General features: G+C 40.0%; 1 protein-coding gene across 1 annotated transcript in view; it reads right to left on the minus strand.

The window, feature by feature from the left end:
* Positions 1-14508, minus strand: part of DGKI (diacylglycerol kinase iota) — a 402958-nt gene that overhangs the window by 64961 nt on the left and 323489 nt on the right. Inside the window, exons 24-25 of the mRNA XM_034647002.1 lie at positions 2227-2296; positions 48-88 (exon numbers count right to left, since the gene is read on the minus strand). Coding sequence (XP_034502893.1) covers positions 48-88; positions 2227-2296 — 111 coding nt within the window. The remainder of the gene's footprint in view (positions 1-47; positions 89-2226; positions 2297-14508) is intronic.

Genomic DNA, 14508 nt, shown 5'->3' on the forward strand with positions numbered 1-14508 from the left:
TGATCTGGGGATTTTTCAATTTCACAAATAGGCTCAAGAAAACTTACCTGAGATCTGTCTATTCGGTAAAAGCGATCAGCAGAAGTTGCTAGGGGAAAAAAAAAATATGTACGTGGCATTCAGAGTCCTGTGATCTAGCACCCAATTTACAACCTTCCCTTCTATTATGCCACTCAAAATCTTTACATTCCAGTCCTGCCGGACGGCTGGCCAGTTCCTAAATTTAGAAAACCTCAGAACCTCCATGTCTGTGGAACCTATGCCCTTCCCCATCACATCTCCCTAACTGAATCTTACTTGTCTCCTAAGGGCCAACTTAAATGCTACCTCTTCTGAGAAACATTCCTCTGTCCCATCCTCCCGACTCCACACAGAATTCACGGCTCCTACCTTTATGCATAGTCACATTTAGTTTATACCTCTTGTAGAAACTATCTTCATAAATAGCTAGGAGACAGAGATATCTGCCTCTTTAAAGGTCTGTGTTTCAGTTACTCTTGTATGTCTCCAGACATTAGCACAGGACCTTAAACAGAGCTGGGACTCAGTATGTATTTATTAAGTAAATAAAGTTGGGGAGAGGAACCCCATAGTTAGCCAGACTTCTCAAGGAAGTGATTCTCATTTTGGGGGGGAAAAAAAAAAAGCTTGAAGATGCAGAGCCACGGACCACATCTGGTTTTGAAGGATTCATTTCACTTCAAGACTGAGTCCCTAAGCCATGTCTAAAGAAAGCCAAAACAGTAAAATAATTATTTAAGCATTCCTAAGAGAGACTGGGCTGTATCTGTGGTTTGGGGGAAAAAAAATTGGAAACTTTGGGTTTGTAGACACTATTCTGATTATTCTTAATACTCAAAAGAATTATGTTCCTCCTCACTTAAATCTATCTAACAGAGTCCAAAGATTATAAATAGATTTTCTACAAAATACATAGTCCTAGAGGGAATAACTCAAAATGCAAATAATCATTCAAAAATCATAAATATTTAATGAGTAGCTTCTCTCCAAAGGAAATGAGCTGAGAAACAAGACAATCACAGTCTCTGCCCCCCTAAAAGCAACAGGGAAATAAAATCTATCTCAGAAGTACTTATTCTACTTTAGTTCTTTTTAACCATAAGCGTGATCACCTTTTAAAGGTTTTTATATCTATGGAATATAACTAACTTCACACTTGTAGTTTTATCTACGAATGTATATAGAACAGACTGTATATAGAACAATTCATATACATTTCTAAACTTTTCTCAAATATTTAGTTGCTTCCCGTGAATTCAGGAAAAAACACATGACTCTGCTCCTCATTATGAGGGAATAAAGCAGCTGGAGGAAAGCAGTGTAAATTATCTTCAGAGGTAGGTGACAAGCTAGTAATGAAAACCTAGGTCATGATTCACGTGGGTTAGATCTGTTATAAATACAAGTGTTCACCTTCGCAGTACTGTTCACACATTCACACATCCTGTCGCACTCTCGTCCACATTTATATCCTCTCAGACACAACCCCAGATCAACCAAAGAAATGTTTACAGTGAAAATCACGTGTCCACATAGACAAGAGAGACAGCGGGTAGTCGATACACCAGGCAGTAGATACACCAGGCAGTAGATAAGGAGATGTATTGTTATGTGATAGAAAGACTGGGTTAGACAGCATCTAGGGAGTGAGGGATGCTTGCCATGGAAAATGAACCCACCAACCAATCAGAAAATAGCTGAAATATTATGCATTCAATAGGTCATGCTCAGCAAAGTGGATGTGAATGCAACTGAAAATTTCCACATTTTTGTAAAAATGTATACTCATACTGAAATGATAGCTAATGGAAATATACGAAAGTTCCACAATAAGCAAAGGACAGAGAAATTAGTACCCATCTCCTGTGTATTGTATCCATCTACTGGCCTGAATTTCAGATAAGACCTCAACATGTTTCGGGAAAAGGTAGGGGGCACAGGAAGGGCAATGTCAGCTTGGGCAATTTGATGCTGAGAAGTTCAGCCCAAGTTAACCAACATTCTCTGGGAAAAACGACTTCAGGAAAGTGTGTTGCAACATCAGCGAGTGCACATAGTTTGATGTGCAAATACCGGTCACACAGCCACATGAAGGGTTTCTGAATAATCCCTTGGAAAACCAGGGTCCATTCCACTCCATCCATCAGTGCACTGTCCTGCTGCTTCCGCAACCCCCACCACTCCATGAAATAGAGAAACACTCACCATCTAGAAAGCACCACCGTGGGGAGAGTCTCTGAGCTGAGAGCGCCCTGGGAAAGGAGGTTTCGTGGTCCTGGAAAGAGACACATACATGCTCCTGACTCCACGTGAATGACCTGAGGAATTTAGCCTCAGTGTACCCTATCAATTACTTCTAAGAGTGAGCGTCCTTTCCTAAACCAGCACTGGTAAGAGGTCAAATCATATTTTTACCAGAAAGAGAGGCTGTGCTTTGAAATAAACGATTTCACATAGAACCTTCTAAAACAACTCCCACATAAAATTCCCAGGAAGTTTTCAACTATTCTATTAAGTGTTCATAAATGATATCACTGGGCACATTTACCTCATTGAGGGACTTCCTTTGCTTTTGTGAAGCTGAGGAACTAGGGGCAGATGGCTGTCATTTACACTTTGGTTCCCCACATAGGTAGAAGGCACTAGCACAAAAGGGAAGGAGTTGAGCCTCATCTACTGGCCGGAATGGACTCGCAGCATGTAAGAAACATCCACATGCAGTGTCAAATCCCGTTAACTAGAGTAGTGTCTGTTATACAGGGCGATTTGTCTGCATGAAAGCAAAGAAAATCAACATCATATGTGGAGGTCATCATTACCTCAACCTTATCCACTGAACCTGACTGTAGGGCAGCGGACGAGGTGGAAGAACGTTCTGCTAGGCTGGCGGATGACAAAGTCTGTCCAACACGGACTCTGCCAGAGATGTACTCATCCACCACAGCGTTCTCTAGCCTTCTAGCTTCTAAGATGCCTGATCCTCCCTCCCTCTCATGTGTGATCTCACGGCCATCTGCTAGCCTGCATCGTCTCTCCTCTAGCCTAAAAAGGTTTCTTTCCTGTTCAAAGCTAACCACTTCATCTAGTCTCCAGATTAGCCTCTCCTTTCCTTTCAAACCTTATTTCTGTACTCTTCCTGAAATCCTCTCCCTTACCCAGAAATTCATTAATTTTTCTGCTTTCAATGGTTCCCCTTCTCCTAAACAAATTCCTCTTGGGCTGATCTTGTTACATTTTTCTGAAAATTAATCTCTCCTTCCTTTCCCTACCAAACTCCTGAAGCATGCCTTTACTATCTCCTGTCTCTAACTACCCCTTAACCAACTTGGCCCGACTTCTGGAAGGCTGGCTTCTCATGTATCATTCTTCAAAAGCTGTCCTTCCAAGAGATGGCCAGGACTAGCATCCTTCCTGATTTGATATTACTACCATTCCCAAGCTTTCCGGAAGTGTCTGAAGCTTTTATTTCTTACAAGGCATTGAGGCCACATCACAGGAGAACAGATCAGGGAACTGGCAGATTGAAAGCAGAGGGATTATCTCTTTGTAATTTCAAACTTCTGAAAACTAAAAATCTCCCCTCAGAGAAACTCTGTCCATGATCATTTAAAAATAAAAAGCACATTCTAGTTTACAACACATGACTTGGAGAATTCTAGCCCTGGCTTATAATGAAATTGAAATAGTTGACGGAAATAAGACAAATGAGGAGGGAGTCTAGGTCTCTATGGGGAAGGCAGTGGGAGTTTGACCCATATTAGGAATTTGAGATGTCCGAATACAGGGAGCGTCCCTGGAGTGCAGCTGGGAGCGGATGATCTGTGTGTGTACAGGAGGGGAAAGAAGGAAATCGGAATAACACAGGACAAACAAAAAGAGAACTCATCAGAGGTTTCATTGACTTCTTTGGGGTTTTGATCAACACACCCTGAAGTTTCACTTGCTCCTCAGACAAAGCCTATGTTTAGATCGCTGGTTCTCAAAATGTGAACTGTGGGACAGCAGTATCAGCTGGGAACTTGGTAGAAACACAGATTCCCAGGCGCTACCCCAAGCTTATAGAAATCCTGGGAGTGGAACCCAATAATCATTCAGGTGAAAGTCATGTATGTTAGAGGTTTAAAAGCATGGATCTAACAAAAGGGATCCATTTTATTATTAGAAACGTTGAATGTATGGAATTTTCAATATGAATGGATTCTGCAAGTTAAATAATTGATAGAGAAAAAACTGGTCTCAGGTCTGGCACCAAAATTTTATATTTATATGTATAGAATTGATATAACTATATATCTCTATGGATATATACATAGCTATGGAACAGAGATATTTCTCTCTTCTGAACTGGCTTTGCCACCCTGCTGGTCGCACTAAATGAAATTGTGACACGTGCTCACTACCTATTTGTATGAAAGTTACATTTAACATTTTGAGAAATACATTTTGACACATGATATATTGTTTTAAAGAAACTTAAGATTCTTGCTATATTTTTATAAAACCTGTAAAGTCACCAACATGTCAGTTTAGTGTCAAATGTAATAAGTCAGGAAACTTAAATAAGATGTGAAATATTCAATGCCAACTATGAAAGCTACTAAGTAAAAATAGTAAACAACAACATGGCTGTCTTCTCTAGAAATAAACATGGCTCAGACACCAAGGAGAGTTTCCAAAATTTGAGGTCAAGTGTGCTAGAGAGAGCACCACACACAAAAAACTAAATTTCCCTAGGTAATTTCCCTTTCTACTCTGAAAGAACACGGAAATGCTTAATTTATCATTTTCAAAACCTAAAAATTAATAATGTTATTGCTGGAGTATTCAAATTGGAGAATATTGGAAATTATTTCATTTAATAAAATGCAGATTGAAAAAAATAAATAAAATGCAGATTGATATACTGCCCCAGCCACGTGACTAGCTTGCCACAGGCTGGCAAAGGAATACTGGCGTAACTGCATACATTTCTATGTATGAGCGTCTGTGTGTCAGCAGAGTTTTGTGCATGTGCCTAACTATTCATTTTGTATATTTTCTATTCATTTATCTTCTCTACACCTTAATTCACAGGCATTTGCTACAACTCAACTTCCTTAAAGAGGTTTTATTTAAAGAGAATATTACCAGTTTGCTCTGTGAAAACACCAGCTGCGAAAGAATAGAGATCTTTGAAACACTTCAAATAGGTTCAAGGGGATCCTTAAGTAAGTTCAGCAAGCCTTAAGTCCCTGAAATTTTATACTAAATTCGGTGTGCCTATGTAGAGGTGCATTTTTCACTGCTTTCTATAGATTTGAAAGTGATCTGGGATCCCAAGAAGCTCATGAGAAAACTGTCATGGAAAAATAATTGGACACTTTCTCGGTCACCGGCAGATTAACCTGGCATCTTAGGAGATGCTTACAAATGCACAGGGAAAGCCCCTAACTTCTCTAATGTAGCTCCCCTGAACTAGGTTTGCATCCTCTCCCTCCTTTTACAGATCTCCTTCAGCCCTGTTCATAAAACATTGTCAGCTCTTAAAAAGAGAGTTATTAATATAATGAAGTCCCATGTTAAAAGGCATTCGAGGCATCTGTCTTCAGCTCATCTTGGGGTCCTGGGATCGAGTCCTGCATTGGGCTCCCCGCTTAGAGGGGAGTCTGTTTCTTCCTCTCCCTCTGCCCCTCTCCCTACTTGTGCTCTCTCAAATAAATAAGATTTTTTTTTAAAGGCATTTTAATTCCAAAGTAAAAATGCAATTATTACCTACCCCAATCTGGGAAGGATTTATAATGCAATGCCATTAAACTACTTATTACAAAATTTTACATATCAAAAAGATGTATAAAAACAGTCATGTCTCAACAAAATTTTCCCCTTGGATCTAATCTAGCCCACACATTTATATGCAGATGAAAGGATCTTGCTTACATTAGGACCTTAAAAGTTGGAGGTCACCTAAAATCAGTGTTAAAATGATGTTTCAATGCAGCAGATGGACAAAATGTAAAACATATCCACAAAATATACCAACAATCTATAAAATAAGACACAGAGAAATCCAGCTAATCAGCACAGCTGGGTGCTAGGACGATATCTAAAAGATCCAAGGGAGAACAGGAGGTAAAGAGCAGGCGACGGATGGGAAATCTGGTGGTGGTTGAGGCTGTTGTATTTCGCTTGAGTTGAAAAACGGAGCCCCAAACTGCTTTTAATGAGAAAGTCTGCTTTGGAAAACTGATTTTGTGTGTGTGTTCCAATACAAGTTTATTTGTGGACACTGAAATTTAATTTCGTATAATTTATATGAATTATAAAATATTCTTTTGGGCTTTTTCAAGCATTTGAGTACCTGCAAAGCATTCTTAGTTCACAGGCTGTGCAAAAGATAAAACGGGCAGTGGACTAGATTTGGCACTTGAGGTACAGTTTTTTAGACCTGTGGTTTTTATCATTACAAGTTGGCTTGTTTTGTGATCATATTACATTTAGTTTAATAGAAATTGTGTTTCCTAACAGGTCCATTTTTAAAAAGTCTGACCTTGTGAATTATCATGTCATTCCTGCCCCATCAGTGGATGCTATGTTTGAAAATTTTGTAAGTGAGACTCAGGAAGGAGATAAAATTCAGCTAAGAAAATCCCTTAAGCTGAATCTAGTCCATATCGTACTAGGAATTTTTCACTGGTAACCCTTGAGTCATGAAACCCCAAAGACAGCAGTAGATAATCACACTATAAATTCTTACTATCTAAAAGTTAAGTCAAATGGCATAGGAGTGGGTTGGAAAACTCGTATTCTTGTAGGAGGACATCATCAGACCAAGAAATGAAATGACAAGAGTGTCTCTGTCCTGGAGGTGTTTAGGAAAGGCCGCTCTACGGATGAGAAGGAGTAAGAGTGCAATCGATGGTACGTGATCCAGCCTCACATTCTGGTGGCAGAGAGTATCCCATGCTACATAAGTAACGCTGGGGCAGCTGGGATTTTCTTTCTTTTTTTTTCTTTTTCTTTTTTCTTTTCTTCTCTTTTCTTTCTTTCTTTCTTTCTTTTTTTCTACCTAAAACAATTCTGACCTTTAATCATCTTTGGGGGTCATGGAACATAGGCCACATTTCAGAGCGGATCACTGAGATGGTGCTACACCAGCACAAAGCTATTTTATCCATAAATGTCTCTGGGTTCAGAATCTGGATTTCAGAGAAAAGAAATGGGACAGGTATGTATGCACGGACACAAAAAGGAAATATATCAAACCAAGGCTGAACTCATGCCGTTATTGGTTTGGTGCTTTCTCCTAACACCTCTATCAGACGCTAGATAGCTGCCTTAAATACAGGGTACTGTCTTCAAGGCTGAGTGTCTTCTGTCACCAACAGCAATCTTTTTTCAGAACACTGCACTTTCTGTCCCCTCCCCCATTCAATAATATTCCCTACCCAACAGTAACTGTGCTTGATATTCGCTTAGCTTCACCCAAATTGCTATCTTTTCTTTTGGTGATTTGGATTGTCAGGTGTCACACAGCTACACATTACTCTTATTCCTTTGACACAATTATAGTCAGTCTTTTCAATTCAGATTGATTGGAGATAATGAAGTGCAAGGCATGTGATGTGAGAGTCACAAAGAAGAACAAAGCATGGGCTGTGTCTGCACTGAGAACCGCAGGGGTGCCCTCCAGTTACCTTCTCCCCCCAATTTCTGGAGTCGCTATCTGTCCGATTTACCAGATTTCAACATTTCTTTTTTTTCCCCAAGAGATGGCTCTTTTAATTATGATTTTATTTCCTAGCTATTGTCAAAAGCTACTGGTTTTGGGAAAAGGATCTTGAGTGGGCTGCCCAAAGATCTGGAGCCTGGTAAGGAAAACAGCAGAAGATTTAATAGCTGGGAAAGCACACAGAAGGGTCAGCTCACGTTTAGGAAGGCCCTTTCCTTTCCAGTATGAAATGTGGGTCTAGCAATCTTTGGTCTGGGCCAGCGATTTTCAGGTAGCCCTGACACTGATGTAGAGCTAAGAGGCGCCAACAGGCACAGTCCTGAATCCTACGGTCCAGAATCCTACGGTCCTGAATCCTACAGTCCACAAAGGCCAGTGGCCACGACGTCAAGCAAAGCAGCAGGTTGTTGACTCTTGCCCTCCTTCGTCCCCTCCGGCTACTCCAAGTGTTCCACCTAGAGCCCAGACTCATCTCCACTGTCTGGCATTAAAGGATATGGAACAATAATCTCAACAACTGTCAACTACTTGGGGAATAACAGGTGGTGACGGGTAAACTTTCCTTCCTTTCTCTCCTTTTATAGCATGCTCCTTTTTTACTTCTGAGAATTTTCCATAAACAGAACTCTATTTCTGTAGTCCTTAGTGGTTCTGTATTAAATAAAATTTAGACCACCAGTCTTTTTATGTTATTGCATCCACTTAATATTCGACGTTGGGAAAAATATCCCCTTGGAGCACATGTACGGGAGAGATTAAGATCAAAATTCACGGAACCATCCTGCTTGGTTTTAGGGTTACCTGGCCACCACCACAAAGTTCAATTAGGAATATTAGGCCATTGTCTTATTTGGTAAGTGGATTTGAAGCCATATTCTTATGGTATATTCATCCTGTCATTGAGAAAGCTGCATATTCTAGCCCCATCTACCCCTCCTCCAACTATCCCCACTATTCTTCTTGAACTTCTTCTCCAGCACGTAAAAGTGAGCCATAAATGAAAAGCAGAGGCTTTGGGAATTTAAGTAAACTCTCACAAGTATCCAGCCATTTAGTGGTGTAATCACAATTCAAATGCAGGCCTCTTTTACTTCAGAGGTTATGATCTTATATACTCAGTTTTATAGATTCCTGAGGAATTAGAATTAGTGGGGGGGGGGTTTGAAGGATGGGTGGAATTTGTGTGGATCAAGTTGGACAGAAGTTATTTTTTGACTCAGCTCAAGCAAAAACATGAAGAAAGCAAAAGCTAGAATAATCTTAATGGTTATGAAAACCTTCCTTTGACTCTGGCATTCAACATTTTTCATAGTTTCAACTTTCCTTAACCATCAAACTAATCTTCCATACTTCTTATCAGAGTTCACAGCCTGGTAAATCAGAATTTTTCCTCTCTCAAATTCTCTAGTCACATTGCTTGCACATTTTCCCCTCCCATGGTCCCATCTGCTTGAGAATCCCACAGGAATGTGGCAATCAATGAAAACAATAGTGAACCACAATTCAGAGTGGAGAAACTGAAACAAGATTCATGTAAATTCTGGTTATATAAGTTTAAGATAACTGTGCTGTGTTACATGGTTACAATTCTCAACTCCATACAAGTGATCAAGTTGTTTAGCATGTGATGTGATTATTACTTCTGTTACAGCTTTACTTTTGAATACGCTCAACTATGCTTACTAAAACTTTGTTTAGAAAAACAATGGCAAAAACTTGATATAACTTAAATGTCTATCCAGAGAGACAGGGTTAAATATATACCATGGAGAAGAATGGTAGTTTTAAAAAACTGAGTTACAGCTTCATTTATTAGCAAAACATAATCTTTATAGCATAATACTGTTAAAAATAAGTTGTGGTATAGTATATATAGTGAGTGTGCAAAGAATGCAAATCCATTTTTATTAAAAAGAAAAACAAATGTGTATCTGTGTACGTCTATGTGTATAACTTTAGATAGATTTGCAGAAAGGTACCAAAAGGTACACAGTAGAATGGTGTCATCCTAAGGTCTACTTTGAGTGGGGAGTTAAAAACCAGAGAAATCTAGAATTATACACAATCGGAAAATTAAACTAAGCCAAGATTATAAAACCCAGCACACTTCACAACACAAGTAGCTAATGAAAGTCAAGAGAAGTACCCCGAAGACCTTGATATCAAACACAAATGCATAAGTGGATGGGTCAAAATTGGAACAGGAATAAAGAAAAGAGTATTGAAAAAGATTTCGCAGGAACTCAAAGCCATACACTTCCTTATACACTGATGTTTTTAACTAATGATGACCACAGAGGTGACTAAGTGACCAATATTCATGTACTCCCTCCATCTTGTCTACCTATGCCCCTTTCTTGCATACTCAAAAAAAGAAGATAATCAAAATACAAGTGACAGTGATGTCATTAGAGAGGTACTATTCAATTTGAAATAATTTTGTTTTAAATAACTGGCATTGCTAACACATTGGGGGTGATGTACCTCCCATCAGGGAAACAGCAGCCTGTCTGCACACTGGGCCTGGCACACAGGTAGAGTAGGTGACCCGGCATTAATAAATACTGGATTCAGAGGCGGCGGGAGGGTCATGAACAGTGCACTGCAGACTATGAATCAGACTGAAGCTGAAAAGGGGAAATGAGAAAAAGAAAACAGCCACTCACAGGAGGGTGAGTACTGGCCCCAAGGGTAGACCTCAGCTTCGCGGACCCGCCAGGGTGAACACAGCAACATCCATGTCACTAAGCATGAATGGCTGGAAGGAAGTTTGCTTTGAGAGTGCTGCACATTAAAATAAATGTAAAGAGACTTAATTTCTGATGGAACCAAAAATAAGCCGAGAAACAGGCACCTTTGAAAAGCGATCTGACCATGTAGATACTTAAGGAATGCATTTGCGTGAGTGCAGCGGGAATTCACGTAAGTAACGGAGCTGCGCCGCTAACGAGGCCACTGATGCTTTCGGTGCTAATTTAGGGCTTTGAGTCCCCTCAGTCCTCTCAGATTACACATTCAAATCTACAATCCGCCAAACAGGTAAGATACTTGCTCATTTTGTGACCTGTTATTTTTCTTCATATAAACGGTGTGATTTAGATGAATACGACTGTCCTTGTTCTACAACGTAGGCAGAATCACATAACCTTGGACATACCGGGCTCCTTTCCATTTTAAATGTAATAATCACGTAAAACTGCATGCTCCTTAAATGAATAATATTAACAAATCCATTTCAAAAATCCCTGGTATGTGAATTTTTTCACTCTATGCTAATGGAAAATCAGTTTCTTATGCTAAAAATACAGCCACATGCAAAAAAAGCAAACCTGTTATTTCTCATATATATTTTTAAAAGTCAACAGGCATCAATTATATGTAATTGATAAGGGAATTATCTGAACCATGATTTGGCACGCGTATGCCAAACTTGCCCTTAATTTACATTCAATTACTCATAGCTGATGCACACATAATTTCATGAAAGGACAGCAGCCCCATTACACACTCCAGTAGGTAATTCAATTAAGCAGTATTCACCTAGCGTTTAACTATACCATCACTGTGAATGAAATTTTTCTCTTTCATAAAACGGAGGGAAGGTGTAAAAGGCAAAGAGGCAAAACAGAAGTCCCTTTGGACTGAGAATCCCTGCTTCATTCAATAATGTCCAGGCAATAACCATTTTACTTTTAAATCGATCTCTTGTTTACCTACCCACATTTCTCATCTGCCTGCCCAACCCGTCTATTCAATTTTTTTCCTTTCCATTCATCACCAAGTTGTATAAACATCTCCCTTAATCCTTGGTGAACAGATCCACCAGGGATGGGTAGAAACTATGTGTTTACACCTCTCTGTCCAACGATAAGCCCCCTTAATAGACTTGCTACTATTATTTTGATCTTTCAAAACTCTTTCTCCTCAAACCTATTTTATTACCCATAACTCTTGCGACAGCTGAATACAGAACTGGGAGGCCATTCCCAAACGCAGCTTTGAAAAACGAAGAAATAATGACCGTGTAAGTAGAAGATGAAAATGAGAGGTAGTTTAACATTTTTAAGAGCTCTTTTGTGTGAGAAAGTCCTCTATCAACAACAACTATTCCGTGTGTGTCTGTGTGTCTGTGTTATTAGCAGTGATGCCTTCACTTGCAACAGACCTGGCCCCAGGCAAGTCTTATTTTAATTCCTCATTTGATCCATTTCTGACAGCTTTGATGGAGCCCAAAGGAACAACACTCTACTAAGTTCCTAGCTAACCCCTGTCCTTCTCTGAGACAAGATAAATTGATTCCCAGGACGACTCCCTTAAACTGTTTTCAACCCATCCATTCAAAGACTTCTAAGATCCGGAAAACAAATTAAGGAGAAAGAGGCTACAGAGAAAGGACAGAGATGAATAAGGGTAGTCAATATGAAGAGAAGAGAAATAGATCAAGTATTTATGAGCAAATGCTGTTTGCCCAGGACAGCGCTCTGATGGAATACATAGATCTATCTCCCAGGAGAACAGGTCGTTATGTAAAGTGGGAAAAGGGATCAGAGGCTGAACAAATTGATATAGACTCAGATCAGACCAGGAGTTTTTTCTCATGGAAGTGAAAGACATTTCTAAAGGATGAAAGAACTTTTTGAAAATGGTGTATCTATTTTGAAATAGCTCAGCCATTCTAGTGTTAGTTTTAAGTAAATTAGTTCTTAAAGAAGTATCACCTGGATAGATTTCTTTTTTTACAGCTACCATTGAATCCTACTGTAGTTTTTAAAAGCTCAAATTGTTAGCTCACGATATTCTGGAAAGCGTCCCCCTGTGTGCCAACTACGTCAGTCCTTTACGGAGCAAACTCTACATAGGAGAAGTAGGGTGTCTACAAAAAACCCCTACCTGCTCCTAGTTCCATCGTCCCTTCTTCTCTGTTATTCTCCTCTGCCCTAGCCTCAGATGCCTCTGTTTCTGCACTATTTTTTCTCATGCTGCTCTTTCCTCTTTTTCTCTCCTCACTGAGGACTTACATCTGCCCGTGGTCCCCAGTAATATCTTGAGAGCCATCCGAATGATTCAGGGGTTCACAAGGCTCTCACAATTGACATTAGGGGGGCTGGATTCCTTGCAGTGGGGGGCTGACCTATGCATTCTAAGATGCTTAGCAGCATCGCTGGCCTCTACCTGGCAGATTCCAGGAGCACCACCTCTTCTCGTTGTGACTTACAAAAATGTCCAAATTGCCAAATGCCCTACATAAAGGAGCAAAATCTCCCCCTGTTGAGAATCAACAGAACAGTGTGTCTGTGTCTACTCCTTAACTTAACTACTTGGGGTTAAAAAGGGAAATAATGAAGACCAGAGAGGGAACAGGGAAGGAATTATCTCATCGTAGATGGCTCCAAGAAGCATTTCTATCAAGTAGGTAGGCAGAGTCCAATTTCTCTCTGACTTCTACCTTATCTGTCAAGCCCAGGAATATCCTGAATCCACCAGCACAGTGCATTTTGCTTGTCTAACTTATCAGCTACAGGTTACAAGAGATGCCATTAAGATGGAGGGGTCTTTGTATTTTGACCTCAGAGATAGTGTAGGCAGGAATTTTCAGCAGGCTATAAATAACCAACACGTTCTTGTATAACCCATAATGCCTTGTTAGGTTAACACAATGTGCCATTTTTGAGCCTTAGTGCTTTGTTGGCAATTCACTATAGATTCGGGAAAGGAAGAAACCAAAGCAATGACATGCTTAAATGACTAGGAACTGCCATATGGCGGGCTCACTAATAAAGTGACTTGGGCACTCATACACCTTTCTAAATGCTGGTTTTCTCTTGAGATTTTCCTGGCCTTAGAAAACAGTCAGCTAAAATGCCAGCTGCCAATTAACGAGCTGATAGGAATTTCTCAACTTTTTTTCCCTTAACTTACTGGTATTTATTCATTCCAACACAATTAATTCTCCAAGCTTATTTTGTGTTACCTCATACACAGGAAAGTCCATTTAAATGCATTTAAGGCATTTTGTGGTCCATGTTTCTGACAGGTCTTTCTCTTACATCACCCCCAAGCCCCCCACACCAAGACAAACTAGAGCATCTGTTATTATCGGTTTCTGCATTAGGAAGCACAGATTTAATATTAAATTTCCTGTCAGTTGGTTTGGCCCCCTTCTTTGTAAAGCTAATAGCACCTCTGTGCCGTGGTTTTTCTATGCACTCTCAGAATACTATAGAATTCCATCTACTTCTTCTCAGCGTCTCCATAGCGCTGACACATTTCACTGCTTCCTGCTCTGAAACACATTTCACTCTTGGCTTTCATGATACGAACTTCTCCTTGATTTCCAGTTTTCCTGCTGCTCATCTCAGCTTCCACGACCCTTCTTGACTGATGGTTCTCTTAAACTTGTGCTCTTCTTGACCCCTTAGTACACATAGATATGGCATTGAGCCTTCCTCTTTATCTAAACTCTCCCTGGGTGACCGCCTCCAGCCTTATAGTTTTAAGTACCATCTGCTTCCTAATGACCCACAAATTACTATCTCCAGACCTGAATTTTTCAATGAGTTTTAAAATTCACAGATCTCATTTTCTACGCACCAAAATCTCCTGGATCTAATAAGCATAACAGAATTGGGTGGCTAAAACAGAACTCTCTAGTCACCATCCCTCTCACTCACTCCTTCTCTTCCTGACTGCCCAAGGTCCCAACCACATGCGAACGGTTATCCTCCCCCAACTCCTTACCTCAAGCAGCTCTCCTTTGCTCCGCTCAGGACATTTCCTCA

Source organism: Ailuropoda melanoleuca, chromosome 1 (assembly GCF_002007445.2).
Source record: "Ailuropoda melanoleuca isolate Jingjing chromosome 1, ASM200744v2, whole genome shotgun sequence".
Lineage (NCBI taxonomy): Eukaryota > Metazoa > Chordata > Mammalia > Carnivora > Ursidae > Ailuropoda > Ailuropoda melanoleuca.